The sequence below is a fragment of the Silurus aristotelis genome (assembly GCF_946808225.1).
Source record: "Silurus aristotelis genome assembly, chromosome: 29".
NCBI lineage: Eukaryota > Metazoa > Chordata > Actinopteri > Siluriformes > Siluridae > Silurus > Silurus aristotelis.
The window spans coordinates 6,442,501-6,460,551 of NC_139602.1; the positions used below are offsets into that span (position 1 = coordinate 6,442,501).

An 18,051-nucleotide genomic window follows, 5' to 3' on the forward strand; every position below is an offset into this window, starting at 1 on the left:
ATATATATATATATATATATATATATATATATATATATATATATATATATATATATATATATACATATACATATATATATATACATATATATAAATTTCTCTAAACACACCCTGGGAAACATTTCATTTTATAGAAAGTCCAAAAAAATAAAAAAGTGCACTTTCAGCCTGCAGAGGGAGACACTGGGGCACTAAACTGCACATGTGCAGAATAGAATTAATAAAAATTTTTTTTTTTTTTTTTTTAAAGAAGTAAAAACCAGCAGTTGATGCAACTGTTCAGTGTGGAATGATCGGGCGGGACCCCGACACGCTCAGATCCGTGGGTGTACCGCGCTTTCCATGGACACGTCTTGTTCAGGAGGGAGGGAGGGGCACCGTGCGGGAGTGGTAATGAACAATGGGACAAAAACAAAAGCCCTTGGGTGAATCAGCTACTGTACAGTCGCTGATCTTTTCTATTTAAGTGAAATATGAGGTGCATTTTTATATATTTATATAACTAGTGCTTAAACAATATGCTTTGGTGCTCTGTGTAAAGTGCAATTTATATTAGCTTTTGGTTGTGCACTTGGTTTAAAAGGCATCAAGTGTCTCAGGGATTCAATATTTAATTCGATTATATATTTAGAAACTTCTAGTGCTACATTTGGCTTTTTTTTCCTTTTATTATTATTATTATGGAGGAAATCGGCGGTGCTGCTGGACGAGACGGGTCTGAGCGTGCCAGGGTCCCTGCTCAGTGGGCGCGAAAACCCTGTCTGTGGAGGATGAGGGGGGACACATGGAGGAAGGGGAGGCTCCTCAACTCTACATGCGCTTCGAAATCACAGCAAGAGTGAGCTAAAATATCTACACGGACAAGACGAGAGCTTTCATGCAACATATCTACGGATTGGGTACGAGGACGTTTACGGGACAAACCCGTGATGCGGCTACAGGGACGAACGCAGGAGAGGAGCCCCGGGGCTCCGGCTGCTTTCTTTTTGCGTTTTCTCCTCATCTTCAACTCTGCTGCGGCTTCTTAGTGTAACTGGTAAAGACGAAGTTGTAGTCGTTGAAGTGGGCCAGCTGGCGATCCAGGCGCCTGTAGCCGTCGAGTTTTTGCGCAGAAGAGAACACGCTGCGACACTTTGAGCTCTGAGAGAGAGAGAGAGAGAGAGGTTCATCAGCGAACATGATGCAAAAATGAGTACAACATTCCTTCCTTATATGGCGCTTACCTGATTAACAAACAACGTAGTCACGAACTTCCCTGGCTTGAAGATGTCCACGACTTTCCGGATGAGGTCATCGTAGGACGTCTGGGAGAGGTTGGTTTCGAAACTAACGTACGAGAACTCTGGCTCAGGGGTGATGTGAATTGTCCAGTAAGTTCCCTGTGCGACCAGGGGGAAAAAAAAGTCAGGGCAGACGCCAGAAATCCGCTCACGTTTTCATTAAATTAAAGAAAATCTGTAAACGTTAGCAGTTACGATACAGTGATAACACTGCCTCCTGGGGATTTCCCTTCAGCTGATCATTATGGCTAATGTCCTCTCTGCGGCAGTATAAACATTCAGGCTCATTATTATTATTAATTAAAATGCATAGTTAATCAAAAATGACGAATTCGGTCGTTTGCATGCATTAACCGAAACACAGATTAGCAGCGACTCGAAGCTAGCGAGGAAAGAACCTGCTACGTACATCCGTTTTCATTCCATTCATGGAGTATCCACAAGGGTTGAACATTGTGGCGTCGATCACAGAACCTGGAATCAGGTCACGAATTCCACTCATCTGTGGAGCAAAAAGAGAAACACTTGTATTTAAAGCGGAAAAAAACCCACCACTTTCAAAAAAAAAAAAAAAAAAAGAAATCCACCAGGACATACACGAGTGACATCATTAGCGGAAACACCGTCTTTCATGTAGAACTGGTCCATCACAGCTGGGTCGAGATCGCTCATCAGAACCTCCAGTGTCTGGTCTGCCTGCTTGTTCTCCCAGTACTCTGGCAGCTCCAGAGTAAACAAGTACCTAAGGAACATCAGGAATGCATTTAAAGTCTGTTTGTGTTAAAATGGCAAAAAAACTCTCCCCCCCCCCCCCAACACGTACCAGCAGTCAGAGTTCAGACGTCCCATACAGTATGCTGCTCCGTCTGCAGAAACAAACAAACACACCCAAGACAATTCAGTTCCCGCCCCTGTCCGTGGTTCTGATGATTAAAAACAAGAGGAATGAGAAGGTGGTGAAGCGTACTTGGGAAGATCTGGCTAAGAAACCCAACTTCCTCCTCAAAGTTGCGGTGGGGGAACTCCTGATGGGCGGGCTTCATAAAGTTCTTACGAGAGTAGAAGAAATTCTAAAAAAAAAAAAAAAAAGAAAGAAAAAAAAGTAATCAGAATACTTTTTTCTTGTACGGTTAGTTAGTGGATTATAAATATGACCACAAACATCTCAAATTAATGATCTGCAAAAATATCACACTGGTGTGTGTACACAGACTCACCTCGATGGCGTCAAAGCCGCAGTAGTCACGCGCCAGCTGCAGCAGGGGCACCAGCGCTTGCAGTAAGAGGGTGGTTCCGCATGTCTTCAAAATGAAACGTCTCTTGGAGACAAACATGCTACTCTCGCTGCAGAAAGACACTTTACACTGTAGAGGGGACACCAGTGTACAAATTCTGAAGTAATAATGCATTAATAAGTGCTGCTCAAAGAAAGAGCGAGCGAGCGAGCGAGAGAGAGAGAGAGAGAGAGCGCACGCAGCAGCGATGTTTTTTTGCTCCGAACCTTCTTGACTGATTTCTTTCCCTCATTTATTATTAAACCTCTTAATTATTTAACGAGCCGTGCTTTGTTTTCTCTCTGGGAGGATGCACACATCATGAGTGTATGAATGTCGAGACAGAGACCCACAGCTAATAAAAGCAAGGCACAAAAGGGAGAAAGACTAACAGAGAGACATGAGGTGCAAGAGAGCATGAGAGACAGACAGGAAGTGACAGAGCGAGAGAGACAGGAAGTGAGAGACACAGACCTACCTGAGTATATAAGCTTCCTGCTTGTCAGTCTTTGTCACACTCATGATCAAACAATGCACATTCTCCAGAAGTTTGTCCCACTCAAACCTGAAAACACAGCAGGACACGGCCACGTGTCAGAAACGTTCACCACAAAAACACCAACACCGCCAAATTCTGCCCTCTCGAGTTTTTACGGCGACACCATAACCCCGTTTGCGCAATGTTACAGCGGGTTTCGCAACATCTCTAGTCGCTTTGGCTACTTATTAACCTGCTACCGCGAGGCAGGCGTGTTCAAGATCTGAAGTGTGGGTTGTGTAGTCAATGTTCAATCCATGAGTCATTACTAAATTTGACAAAACACACCACCTGAACTGTTCATTCTCAGAAGCGTCTCACTCCATGAGGGGTATTTTGGGACTTTTGCAATTCAACCCCCCTCCTCACCTGCTCCTGTACAACTGCCTTGATACTATTTTGAGCCGGATTACGCTGCTGGCTTCAGCAGAAGTGTGTGTGTGTGTGTGTGTGTGTGTGTGTGTGTGTGTGTGTGTGTGTGAAAGCTTAAACCTGGGAAGGACAATGTAAATCCAATGCAAGTGCGAACACAAATGCACGTATCCAAATTAGTGTAGCGTGAAACCTGCCCGAGTTAAACAACACAAAGTTCAAAGCTCTTCAGACGTCTATGTCTTTTTCCCCCTTTCTAGATTACAAACCAAGTACAGTCTCAAGTCTCATAATTCCAGCTCTTGGTGATTAAAAACACGCCTAAACATTATTCGGCTATTCGAAGAAACTTGCGCAACAAGGACGAGTAACGTTCCTGCGGTTCTTTCTCGAAACCTCACACAGTTCGTTACTAATAAAAGTGCTGCCGACTCCAGTGTTTTCCGCCGAAACGCAGTGAAATTCTTCATCAGATTTGAAGGGGAGATAAAGGATGCGGTATTTAAGGTATTTAACGGTTGTTCTGCAAGGTAACTTGGTTCCTCTCCCTCGAACGCGAGCAGGGTGTAGATTTTTGAATCGGATGCCCTTGCGGACTTATTTGGCCATTGGCGACGCGCCAGCGTGTGCGAGTTGCTTCGGCGACGGTTTAATCCTCCAAACCCGTAAGCCGACACCGCTCTGTGTTTGTGCAGACCTCCCGGGGAACTGTTATCGGGTTCCAGTGCTGAGAAACGGAGGCGTGATTTCTGCATTGCCGTATAAAGTTCATCCGATCGACAGACCTGTAGATCTGGGAGTCGTCGTCCGGATTTTCTAAATTAAGCGCGAACTCGTCCTACGTGTACAGACTTCTGGATGAGACCCTGGAGTTTCAACACATCGGACCTCTGGGAAATCCGAAACGAGCAGCACAACAGGATTCCGTTTGCGATACCTTGAGAAATCCGATTCGCGGCTTTTCCACTTGGCAGCATCTCCCCATGTGTTCGATTCCTCTTATACCACAGCAATACACCTTTCATTACAATTACAGCAGGTTACTCCAAGAATCCAGCGTTTTGGGGTTTTTTGGGGGGTCGTTAGAACCTTCCAAGCTGCTTGCAAGAAGTAAAAAAAGTTACATTTCACAACTATTTTTTTTTGCACTCCTTCGTCAGGGCAGCGATGCTTATTTCCCCCTCTATGACGACATGATCGTTGGGATGGTAGAATGATACTGAACAAGTCGAGCTGGATTGCTTTGAGATAAAGGTGTTTGACGTTCGTATTGCTCCATGTGGATGAGTCAGTCATTTCAGAAGACGTGCACGAGTCCCAGACCGCAGGATACGTCCGGTGGTAAATCTCCCTTAGAGGGTCCATTGGCGCCAGGAAGTACGATCGATAGGGTCTAACTCTCTCAGAAAACTAATCCCGTCTGAATAGGGGCAACACTAAATCTTCATGACCAGGGATTGATCCATAAACCCCTGACATGGTCCCCGCTATATGTACACGTGTTAATGAGGACGCTTCTCGGTGAAATGACATCATAAATAGAACATGTAATATACATGCACAGGACCAGGAACCACGTATGTTCATGATACGGGCACGTCATCCTCAGGATCTCACCACCATAAACTGCAATGCATGATTTTTTATTATGACGTCATAAATACATGTGCTAGTACCACATGGGTTTCCCCAGAGACACCCCTTAAGGATCTGAACACGAACCATATATTTATGATGTAATTTCTACAACATTTATAACATGCAATTTATGTGTCAGCACGTGAAACCACTCGCATCTACGGCATACCGTTAGTTAGGACGCGTGTCGTTGTAGACATGACGTCATAAACACACACACACACACACACACACACACACACACACACACACACACACACACACACACACACACCAACGTAAATACGTGCTGTGAACGAGTACGGGACTGCTGTGCCGTCCACGGGCACGCGTGCGTGCGCGCTCTCGGCCTGCACTGCGGTGCGCTGTAAATCGCGATCGCGTGTGTGACAGCTGAAGAAGGGGCGAGGGGGGGTCGTTATCGTGCACCCGCGTGTGCCGCGCGTGCGCGTTCTGAAACTCTTAGAAGGGGGAAGGAGTCACGTGCTCGGCGGAGTCGCGAGACACCAAAGACAAAATTGCACATATTTATATTCACGACTAACGAATTATAAAAAATAAAAAAAACTAGATGTAGAATATTTTGATAAACAAAAATAAATAAATACATGTTGGAAAAAAAAAAAAAAAACGTGCGCCATTACGTCATGTTTCAATGGCCGACACGCGCGCGCCACATTAACGCTGCTCCCTCATACACAAACTAATAAATGTAACAATAAATGACACGTATTTTTTTTTAAAAAGTAAAATATCGACTATTATGCCAAATAAATGTTTTTATTCCGGGTCTAAAATAATGGCGAATCGGTGAGCGAGGGGGAAAAAAGTGCACACGCATTCTCACTACATATACACTATTACTCCCAGAAATTACAACACCGTCATCATTTCGCGAGATTTTATCACGGAACAAATTATAAAAAAAAGCCCATCATGAGGCATTTATAACCCAGGATAAAGCTTAGAGGGGAGCGTGAAGAAGAGATACGCCATAAAATGAATGAGTAAAGAGGGGGAGGGTGTGTGAGGTCCTGAGCAAACACTGCAACCATGAGCACTAATACAGCCATTTTTAGTGTCTTTACTCCATATAATAATTCAACAATAAATTACATCCTATTGTACAACACAGCGCCAATTAAAGAATTAAAAATGCGCAAAAAAATAGGCGAGTAAAAAAAAAAAAAAAGAGAAAGAAAAAAAGCCCAAACAGCACCCTGCTCCCTACACATGCGCACTACTAGTCGGTTAAAGTGGCCGCGGTCGTGCACCCTACCTAGTGCCCTACTCCTCCATTTGAGACACGTCCCTGAGGGAACTGGCCGTTAGACATGTTGGACTGACCTCGGGATGCTTCGCAGGTCCCCGGTACCTTTGCTGTCGTCCTGCCGAGAGAACCAAACCTCCAGCAGCTTCTCGGTCCCCTCGAAGAAATGCGCGCCGTTCTCCTCCATGGTGACACAAACAGAATTATTATCTTTATTTTCTTTTTTATAATTTAATTTTCTATCCAGCTCCGAGGTCCTTCTTTTGCCTTCTGAAGTTAAAAGATGTTACAGCAACTAAGTCCTTGAGTCTTGGTGTTGTTTCTCTTAATCGGGTGCGTGTTTTTTTTAATCGTCTTTTCACCGACTTTCCCCTTTTACAGAGAATTACCGTGAGCGAGTGCTAGCTAATGTCGCCGGCCATACTGTGTAAAGCGCCTGTTTCCGCGCTGCGCCGCGCTTTTATTCTCAGCACGCGCTCGCCGGGCTTTCGTTTCAGCCAATCACGATCGAGAGCCCTTTCTGCGCTGCATCTGATTGGTCAGTGAGAAAGGCGCCCCACGTTGGGCAGGACGTCAGCCAATCACCGCTGAGGAACTTCCTGTCAATCAAAGAGCGTTGCGTAATCAGCAAGGAGGCGGAGCTTAGAGCCCCGTCTCCACGTGCGGATTTAATAATCAGTAATCATCAATAATCAATAATCAGTTCATGTGCAGAAATTAAATGTTGTTGATCAAACAAAAAATATATCGATTTGTGCAACAATGTGTAATTACAAATATGACAAAATACTGAATATGATCATGTGTGTGTGAGAGAGAGAGTGAGAGAGAGAGAGAGAGAGAGAGAGAGAGAAATAGGGAGGAAGAGAGGGGGTAAAGGGGGTGTAATGTGGGGTTAGAGGGGGGGAGGGCGGGTAATGTGGCGGTATGGGGGGTAATGTGGGGTTAGAGGGGGGTAATGTGGGGTTAGAGGTGGTAATGTGGGGTTAGAGGGGGGTAATGTGGGGTTAGAGGGGGGTAATGTGGGGTTAGAGGTGGTAATGTGGGGTTAGAGGGGGGTAATGTGGAGGTATGGGGGGTAATGTGGGGTTAGAGGGGGTAATGTGGGGTTAGAGGGGGGGTAATGTGGAGGTATGGGGGGTAATGTGGGGTTAGAGGGGGGTAATGTGGGGTTAGAGGGGGGTAATGTGGGGTTAGAAGTGGTAATGTGGGGTTAGAGGGGGGTAATGTGGAGGTATGGGGGGTAATGTGGGGTTAGAGGGGGTAATGTGGGGGTTAGACGGGGGGTAATGCGGCGGTATGGGGGGGTAATGTGGGGTTAGATGGGGGTTGTGTGGAGGTATGGGGGGTAATGTGGGGTTAGAGGGGTGTAATCTGGTGTTAGAGGGGGGTAATGTGGAGGTATGGGGGTAATGTGGGGTTATAGGGGGTAATGTGGGGTTAGAGGGGGGTAATGTCGAGGTATAGGGGTAATGTGGGGGTTAGAGGGGGGTAATGTGGAGGTATGGGGCGGTAATGTGGGGTTAGAGGGGGTAATGTGGAGGTATGGGGCGGTAATTTGGGGTTAGAGGGGGTAATGTGGCGGTATGGGGGTAATGTGGGGTTAGAGGGGGTAATGTGGGGTTAGAGGGGGTAATGTGGGTTAGAGGGGTGTAATGTGGAGGTATGGGGGGGTAATGTGGGGTTAGAGGGGTGTAATCTAGTGTTAGAGGTGGGTAATGTGGGGTTAAAGGGGGGTAATGTGGGGTTATATGGGCGGGTAATGTGGAGTTAGAGGGGGGTAATGTGCGCGTGGCCGAAGCAGTGCGCGGATTTGTAGTCTCCTGTAAGAGCGCGGTCTCGGGCTGAGGCTCCGCTCGTGCACGCGCGCGCTCAGGAAACTACCATTGCCCAGAGTGCTTTGCGCGCGTCAGCGGGCCAGTGAACGTCGAGCGGAGCGGAGCACAAAATCCCAAACAAGGAAATGGTGTGGGAGAAACCAAAACACACCACCACCACCACCACAACAACAACAACAACAACAACAACAACAACAACAACAACAACAACCATCCGGTATTATTTAATTACCGCCTGTCAGAATGAATAACTGCCCCGGACCGCGCGCTGGGGGACTGTTTATGGGTTAGACAATAATATCATAGATGTAAATAACATGGATTACGACTTCAAGACGAAGCTGGCCGCTGAGAGGGAGAGAGTGGAGGATCTGTTCGAGTATGAAGGCTGTAAAGTGGGTCGCGGAACCTACGGGCACGTTTACAAAGCCAAGCGCAAGGACGGGTAAGGACGGCCGGATGTACACACGGCGCGCGCGCGAGCTAACGAGCAGGCGTGTTTCTGTTTTCACTCAGACACACGTATATATAAAAATAAATGAATATATATATATATACACAGACATACACACGCGCGCGCTCACGCACGGTCCTGCCCCCCTGCCGCTTCCGAGCTGCTCTCCTCACATCCGCTCTTTTAGTATTATTAATTAATTATCAAATAAAATTTAATTACTATATATACTAGTTACTACCACCAACACCACTGCTACTGTTAACACTATTATTATAAACACTATTACTACCACCAACACCACTGCTACTGTTAACACTATTATTATAAACACTATTACTACCACCAACACCACTGCTACTGTTAACGTGATTATTATAAACACTATTACTATTACCAACACCACTGTTACTGTTAACACGATTATTATAAACACTATTACTACCACCAACACCACTGCTACTGTTAAAGTGATTATTATAAACACTATTACTACCACCAACACCACTGCTACTGTTAACACTATTACTATAAACACTATTACTACCACCAACACCACTGCTACTGTTAACACGATTATTATAAACACTATTACTACCACCAACACCACTGCTACTGTTAACGTGATTATTATAAACACTATTACTACCACCAACACCACTGCTACTGGTAACACGATTACTATAAACACTATTACTACCACCAACACCACTGCTACTGTTAACACGATTACTATAAACACTGTTACTACCACCAACACCACTGCTACTTGTAAAAAAATTATTATAAACACTATTACTATTACCAACACCACTTTTACTGTTAACACTATTACTATAAACACTATTACTACCACCAACACCACTGTTACTGTTAACACTATTATTATAAACACTATTACTACCACCAACACCACTGCTACTGTTAACGTGATTATTATAAACACTATAACTACCACCAACACCACTGCTACTGTTAACACGATTATTATAAACACTATTACTATTACCAACACCACTTTTACTGTTAACACTATTACCATAAACACTATTACTACCACCAACACCACTGCGCTGTTAACACTATTACTATAAACACTATTACTACCACCAACACCACTGCTACTGTTAACAAGATTATTATAAACACTATTACTACCACCAACACCACTGCTACTGTTAACACGATTATTATAAACACTATTACTACCACCAACACCACTGTTACTGTAACACGATTATTATAAAAACTATTACTACCACCAACACCACTGCTACTGTTAACACGATTATTATAAACACTATTGCTACCACCAACACCACTGCTACTGTTAACACTATTACTATAAACACTATTACTACCACCAACACCACTGCTACTGTTAACACGATTATTATAAACACTATTACTATTACCAACAACACTTTTACTGTCAACACTATTACTATAAACACTATTACTACCACCAACACCACTGCGCTGTTAACACTATTACTATAAACACTATTACTACCACCAACACCACTGCTACTGTTAACAAGATTATTATAAACACTATTACTACCACCAACACCATTTTTACTGTTAACACTATTACTCTAAACACTATTACTACCACCAACACCACTGTTACTGTTAACACTATTATTATAAACACTATTACTACCACCAACACCACTTTTACTGTTAACACTATTACTATAAACACTGTTACTACCACCAACACCACTGCTACTGTTAACATGATTTTTATAAACACTATTACTACCACCAACACCACTGCTACTGTTAACATGATTATTATAAACACTATTACTACCACCAACACCACTGTTACTGTTAACACTATTATTATAAACACTATTACTACCACCACCACTGCTACTGTTAACACTATTACTATAAACACTATTACTACCACCACCACTGCTACTGTTAACACTATTACTATAAACACTATTACTACCACCAACACCACTGCTACTGTTAACACGATTATTATAAACACTATTACTTCCACCAACCCCACTGTTACTGTTAACACTATTACTATAAACACTATTACTACCACCAACACCACTGCTACTGTTAACACGAATATTATAAACACTATTACTACCACCAACACCACTGCTACTGTTAACGTGATTATTATAAACACTATTACTACCACCAACACCACTGCTACTGGTAACACGATTACTATAAACACTATTACTACCACCAACACCACTGCTACTGTTAACACGATTACTATAAACACTGTTACTACCACCAACACCACTGCTACTTGTAACAAAATTATTATAAACACTATTACTATTACCAACACCACTTTTACTGTCAACACTATTACTATAAACACTATTACTACCACCAACACCACTGCGCTGTTAAATCTATTACTATAAACACTATTAATACCACCAACACCACTGCTACTGTTAACAAGATTATTATAAACACTATTACTACCACCAACACCATTTTTACTGTTAACACTATTACTCTAAACACTATTACTACCACCAACACCACTGTTACTGTTAACACTATTATTATAAACACTATTACTACCACCAACACCACTGTTACTGTTAACACTATTATTATAAACACTATAACTACCACCAACACCACTTTTACTGTTAACACTATTACTATAAACACTATTACTACCACCAACACCACTGCTACTGTTAACATGATTATTATAAACACTATTACTACCACCAACACCACTGCTACTGTTAACATGATTATTATAAACACTATTACTACCACCAACACCACTGTTACTGTTAACACTATTATTATAAACACTATTACTACCACCACCACTGCTACTGTTAACACTATTACTATAAACACTATTACTACCACCAACACCACTGCTACCGTTAACACGATTATTATAAACACTATTACTTCCACCAACCCCACTGTTACTGTTAACACTATTACTATAAACACTATTACTACCACCAACACCACTGCTACTGTTAACACTATTACTATAAACACTTTAACTACCACAAACTCCACTGCTACTGTTAACATGATTATTATAAACACTATTACTACCACCAACACCACTGCTACTGTTAACACTATTATTATAAACACTATTACTACCACCAACACCACTGCTACGGTTAACACTATTATTATAAACACTATTACTACCACCAACACCACTGCTACTGTTAACACTATTATTATAAACACTATTACTACCACCAACACCACTGCTACTGTTAACACTATTACTATAAACACTATTACTACCACCAGCACCACTGCTACTGTTAACACTATTATTATAAACACTATTACTACCAACATCACTGCTACTGTTAACACTATTATTTTAAACACTATTACTACCACCAACACCACTGTTACTGTTAACACTATTATTATAAACACTATTACTACCACCAACACCACTGCTACTGTTAACACTATTATTATAAACACTATTACTACCACCAACACCACTGTTACTGTTAACACTATTATTATAAACACTATTACTACCACCAAAACCACTGCTACTGTTAACACTATTATTATAAACACTATTACTACCACTGACAGCTACTATTACTTCTATAGTATTATTACTCCTTCCAGGTTTGAGGTACATCGTTTTGTGCATTTAGATGAATCATCTAGATACAATCCTATCCTTGTGCTACTAATTTTAAATACCAAACATGTGATATGCTCCCATTTATCTACCTTTCTCAGCCCGTAAACACACTGTACAGTTGCATCCGGTTCACCTTCTGGCTTTTAATTCCCAGCGCCACCAAAAAAAAAAAGCACTTTGTTCTGTTGGAGGAAAATCAAACCCGATGGACGAGAGGGAAAAACGCCACCATTTCGCGGTTTTTCCTGTTTTTGTCTGCTCTTTACCACCGGCGTGTCGAACCGGGCATTGTTTTCGAGTCAACCATTGCCTTGTGCGAGTTTTATGCTAAGGAACATTTTTGTATTTTTTTTAGGATCGCACACAGAGGAGAGAAATTTCACACCATGTATGGGCTTTCAGACATTGGTCCAACTGTATTGGGACACCTGGCTTTCCCAGCCATATTTGGTTCTTCATATAGGATTGTATAGAATTGTATCTGAATGCGGTTGCGTGAAATTTAAACATGTTCCAGCATGCCACAAAGCTAGCTCCATTAAGATCTGCTATATATGGGTTGCAAGGCTTGAAAGAGCTCTTGCTATAGAGCTCCAACCCTATTGGGATGAACCGGAACTGTGGCCCAGGCCTCGTTACCTCGTCTACCTCATCACTTTACTACCTTTGTGTTGAGCACAAAATCTCCACAGAATCCAGTGGAACATCTCCCCAGAAGTGCGGAGCTTATTATAAAAGAAAACGTGGCATGGTTGAGGGTTCCTGAGATTAGTATCTCATATGTATTTGGAACTCCTTTGTGAGTTGTTTTGGTCATTTCGGATGCTTAGTAACACAGTGTGTGTTTACCATGTGTGTGTGTGTGTGTGTGTGTGTGCAGGAAAGACGAGAAGGAGTACGCCCTCAAACAGATCGAAGGCACCGGCATCTCCATGTCCGCCTGCCGAGAGATCGCGGTGAGTCGAGCACCTCAGCTTAAACATCATGAGTCTTCTAACGTATTCCGGAAATCCCCTGGAAGATTCGGCCCACCTGTGAGATGATAATCCACAGATCCAGTGTTCTCAGATTGGGTTTGTTAGGCTTTAAAAAAAAGTATAGAAGTCAGATTGAAGGTTTCTATGCAACAAACATATTCACGTGAGTGAGTGGAAGTTCTGTCCAAATAAAACATTTTTTGTTTCGAACAGAAGAACTTGTGTTAGACCAGGAGAGGAGAATTGGAGAGGTATTCCGGGTGAAATGATGCAACATGGCAACCATTCTGAACTTCAACACCACGAAATTCCGTCTCATTGGAACCAACAAGAGCCTTTGTTTTTTCTTTTATTAATAACACTCAGATTTTATGAATATCCAAATCGGACACACCCGTCCCCCTCTGTCTGTCAAGCCTGGGCCTGTCCTCTTTATTTGCATATTTGAATCTTTTGTATGTTATGATGCAACAACCCTGATTGGAACATATCCACTTTTCTACTATTGGAACAAATCCTTTGGATGGATTGAGTCGTTAAAAACATACTCTCCAATGTTCAGGAATCTTTCGAAATAATTCCTAAGTATGCTAATGAACAGTTCTGTTTGGCGAAAAAAAAAGTTTGTCTGTTTCGTCGAAGGTTTTAAGGATGTAGAGGTTTCTCAGCACCAGGTTCCTCCTAAATCGAGCTTTGCAATGAGAACGAAGCACCTGGGCAACTCGTTTTTCCCGTCCACCGTCAAAACGTCCAACGACCTTCGCTCGAAACAGCTGAAAGAAAAGCGTTTCAAACGGTATTTTGTTGAGTCCTAACAGGTCTTTTGGCCCATTGGCTTGGGTGATACTGAACTGTGGGCTCATGTCATGTTGTAGACACATCCTCATTTCAACAAACCCAAGAAATGTCAACTTGGCCAAATCCAGCACGAGACACGGCAGCATCGTGAGATCTTGTTGTTGTAGGGAAAACTAGGAGGGGGTCCGGGTTAGGGTTAGGGTTAGGGTTAGTCTCTAAACTTTAACCTTCTGTTAGAGTGTGTGTGATTGGTCAAAATTTCTGTAAGGGTGTGTGATTGATCAAAGTTTTTGTTAGAGTGTGTGATTAGTCAAAACTTCTGTAAGAGTGTGTGTGATTGGTCAAAGTTTCTGTTAGAGTGAGTGTGATTGGTTGAAGGTTCTGTATGGGTGTGTGTGATTGGTCAAACCTTCTGTTAAAGTGTGTAGGATTGCTCTAAGTTTCTGTGAGAGTGTGTGTGATTGGTCAAAGTTTCTATAAGGGTGTGTGTGTGATTGGTCAAACTTTCTGTTAAAGTTTGTAGGATTGCTCTAAGTTTGTGTAAGAGTGTGTGTGATTGGTCAAAGTTTGTGTTAAAGTGTGAAGGATTCCTCTAAGATTCTGTAAGAGTGTACACAATTGTTCACAGTTTCTACGAGACTGTGTGTGATTGGTCAAAGTTTATGTAAGTGTGTGTGTGATTGTTCAAACTTTCTGTAAGAGTGTGTGGGATTGGTTAAAGTTCCGATAAGACTGTGCGGGATTGGTCAAAGTCTTTCTAAGATTGTGTGAGATTGTTCAAACTTTCTGTGAGACAGTTTGGTAAGAGAGAGCAGGATTGGTCAAATGTTCTACAAGGATGTGTGGGATTGGTCCAAATTTTGATTGAACATTAAGTCACTGTGGTTAAAGAGCAGATGTACAGATGAGATACTTGTTACGATTAACATTCGCTCAAATCAGAATTAGAGAGAAAAGCCCACAGTGCTCATATACGCTCATTTCAGTAGGTAAGTCTGTAATGTTCTTGTTGTTGCTGAGTCCGTTCCCATTCGCGACAATGCCCCAGAGGCCCTGTGGCTAACTATAGGCAGTTCCACGTTCCTTATGGATTACTTCGGATTGCCATCACACCTTGTTGTTCCTAATTAGAGCAGTGTGATAAGAGCACGGCACCTGGGCCGCACCTGTTTCCCGGCCACCATCAAAAACACGAATGACCTTCACTTGACTCGTCACAACACGAACATTGTTCAGTTCGTGGAGCCAAAACACATCCTTGAGAACACAGTGACAGCGGTCTGGGTTTAATGTTATTGGTTTGTAAGGTATGTGAGGCACTACAAGCAAGTGTAAAAAAAGCCAAGCTTTCACTGTGGGTGAGGGAGCAGTGTCAGGTTTCTGGAAAAGACCTGGTTTAGACCGAACCTTCAGGACTTCGATGTATAAAATCTGGAAGGTGATGAAGACTGTATTAATACAAATCCTGTGAAGGAGAAAAGGCCTATGTGTCTGTCAGGTCCAGTGATGGAGGTGTGGCCTATATGTCTGTCAGGTCCAGTGATGGAGGTGAGGGAGGAGGTGTGGCCTATGTGTTTGTTAGAACCAGTGAAGGAGGTGTGGCCTAGGTGTTTGTTAGAGCCATTGAAGAAACCATGGTCTATGTGTCTGTCAGGTCCAGGAAAGGAGGCGTGGCCTATGTGTCTGTCAGGTCAAGGAAAGGATTCGTGGCCTATGTGTCTGTCAGGGGGTGTGGCCTGTGTGTCTGTCTGGTCTAGTGATGGAGGCGTGGCCTATGTGTCTGTCAGGTTCAGTGAAGGAGGCGTGGCCTATTTTTTGACAGGTCTAGTGATGGAGGCGTGGCCGATGTGTTTGTCAGTTCCAGTGAAGGAGGCGTGGCCTATGTGTCTGTCAGATCCAGTGAAGGAGGCATGGCTTATTTGTTTGTCAGGTCTAGTGATGGAGGCGTGGCCTATGTGTCTGTCAGGTTCAGTGAAGGAGGCGTGGCCTATTTGTTTGAGAGGTCTAGTGATGAAGGCGTGGCCTATGTGTCTGTCAGGTTCAGTGAAGGATGTGTGGCCTATGTTTCTGTCAGGTCCAGTGAAGGAGGCGTGGCTTATGTGTCTGTCAGGTCCAGTGAAGGAGGCATGGCCTATGTGTCTGTCAGGTCCAGTGAAGGAGGCGTGGCCTATGTGTTTGTTACATATAAATATACATCTTTATATAAGACACCAGGGCTCTTGTCAGGCCCAGTGAGGATCGCATGACCTATTATCAATCATTATTCAACCTTTTTGAGTTGCTAATTAAATGTTTTGCCGAGCCAGAAAATACCCCATGCAAACAAAATCCACTTATTGTTATATACAGTGGAGGACGAAGTACTTGAGTTAAAGTCAAAGTAAAAACTGTCCCTTAAAACATTCGCTTGAGTAAAAGTACTCGAACTCGAATGTGACTCTCAGCACACCGCTCTATTAACAGAATGATATTAATGAGTCAATCGCTGATTGATGTCTACAAAAATGATCGACTTCAAATAAATCATGCACATCAGTTCGAGTCCGAAGTTTCTTATCATTTATTCCTGTCCAAATGCTGTTGAATTGATGCTGAACTGACACCGGTTTTACCAGCTACGCTTTCATCCGCTGAAAAAGTACAAGATTTGACTTTGAATGTAGCAAAGTTCAAGTCTCAGTTCCCCCGAGAGGAAAACACTTCAGTAAAGTACAGAAAATAAAACGACTTAAGTTATATGTAATGTTTTTCTAAAATAATAACTAGTTTGATTTGTTCGAAATCGTACACCTTCTCAGAGTTACTTATTTTTTCTTCACCTCTTTTCAGTCATTTCTTTTCTTTCTTTCTTTCTTTCTTTCTTTCTTTCTTTCTTTCTTTCTTTCTTTCTTTCTTTCTTTCTTTCTTTTTTTCTTTCTTTCTTTCTTTCTTTCTTTCTTTCTTTCTTTCTTTCTTTCTTTCTTTCTTTCTTTCTTTCTTTCTTTCTTTCCACTACTGTTCACACATGGCCTTGTGTGTAATAAAGCTTGACCCTTGACCCCGACTCTCGCTGCACCTGTGTTAGTTAAGTCTGTTAAAGCTCCAGTTTGCCGCCAGAATCCTTCTGATCTCTAATTCCCTGTACTTACTGTACGCTCACTGTATGCTCACTGTACCTCCGTCTCACACACTCGTCTTACACAGCGCTTCACAAATCCTACAGTACCTGCTGCTTCTCCTTCTTCCAAAAGCACGTGTTCATATTTAAGTGTGGAATATTTCCTGTTTATGTATTTCTTTTGTCTAATAGAATCTCGTAGAGCGTTAAACACACACACACACACACACACACACACACACACACACACACACACACACACATGCACGCATTTTGGGGCAGGCCTGCAGTGGATGGAACTGGACTGAACCAGTGGGTGAGGGTGTATGGAGGTCATTCTCTCAGCGTGTGTAAGATGAGCTCAGAAGCTCAGATCGCTGTGTGCTTTTATGGCCTCATCCCTTTATCAAGGTCAACGAGGTCACTTCATTTTGACGCATTGACGTTTTTTGCTGCATTTGGCGGCCGTTATTTTACCCATTTATATCTTTTATTTATATTATATTTTATTTTGTTTTATTATATTATATTATATTTTATATTATTTTACATTATATAAATATAAATATTATTTTCTTTTCTTTTATAGTATATTATATGATATTATATTACATTATATTTTATATTATTTTCTTTTCTTTTATAGTATATTATATATAAGTTTTATATTATATTATATTTTATCATATTTTATTATTTAATATTTTATTTGATTACATTATATTTTATTTTATTATAGTATATTCTATTCTATTACATTATATTATATTATAGTATATTATATTTTATTATATTTCTTTCTTTCTTTCTTTCTTTCTTTCTTTCTTTCTTTCTTTCTTTCTTTCTTTCTTTCTTCTCCT

The 18,051-nt window shown here is 42.0% G+C and overlaps 3 protein-coding genes across 4 annotated transcripts in view; 1 reads left to right on the forward strand and 2 right to left on the reverse strand.

Annotated features, from left to right (window-relative positions):
• The window catches only part of LOC310722610 (uncharacterized protein), a 676,055-nt gene that overhangs the window by 181,398 nt on the left and 476,606 nt on the right, over window positions 1-18,051 (reverse strand). The gene's annotated exons all lie outside the window — the stretch shown is intronic.
• On the reverse strand, window positions 157-6,817 carry amd1 (adenosylmethionine decarboxylase 1). The gene is made up of 9 exons (XM_083535159.1): window positions 6,450-6,817; window positions 3,033-3,119; window positions 2,498-2,624; window positions 2,248-2,350; window positions 2,104-2,146; window positions 1,878-2,022; window positions 1,690-1,782; window positions 1,224-1,379; window positions 157-1,140 (listed from the first exon to the last, which is right to left on the reverse strand). Exons 1-9 carry the CDS (start codon window positions 6,557-6,559, stop codon window positions 1,006-1,008), a joined length of 999 nt encoding a protein of 332 aa, XP_083391285.1. The 5' UTR covers window positions 6,560-6,817; the 3' UTR covers window positions 157-1,005.
• Window positions 8,255-18,051, forward strand: part of cdk19 (cyclin dependent kinase 19) — a 36,742-nt gene continuing 26,945 nt past the window's right edge. The window contains exons 1-2 of the mRNA XM_083535116.1: window positions 8,255-8,655; window positions 13,200-13,275. Of these exons, the coding sequence (XP_083391242.1) occupies window positions 8,528-8,655; window positions 13,200-13,275 (204 nt within the window). The 5' untranslated portion in view covers window positions 8,255-8,527. The remainder of the gene's footprint in view (window positions 8,656-13,199; window positions 13,276-18,051) is intronic.

Coding starts and splice junctions, on each gene's coding strand:
- amd1 (XM_083535159.1), bottom strand. CDS start 6,559: ATGGAGGAGAACGGCGCGCATTTCTTCGAGGGGACCGAGAAGCTGCTG. Junction 1,783..1,877: donor CCGCTAATGATGTCACTCGT/GTATGTCCTGGT, acceptor TTTGCTCCACAG/ATGAGTGGAATTCGTGACCT. Junction 1,141..1,223: donor CTACGTTGTTTGTTAATCAG/GTAAGCGCCATA, acceptor TCTCTCTCTCAG/AGCTCAAAGTGTCGCAGCGT.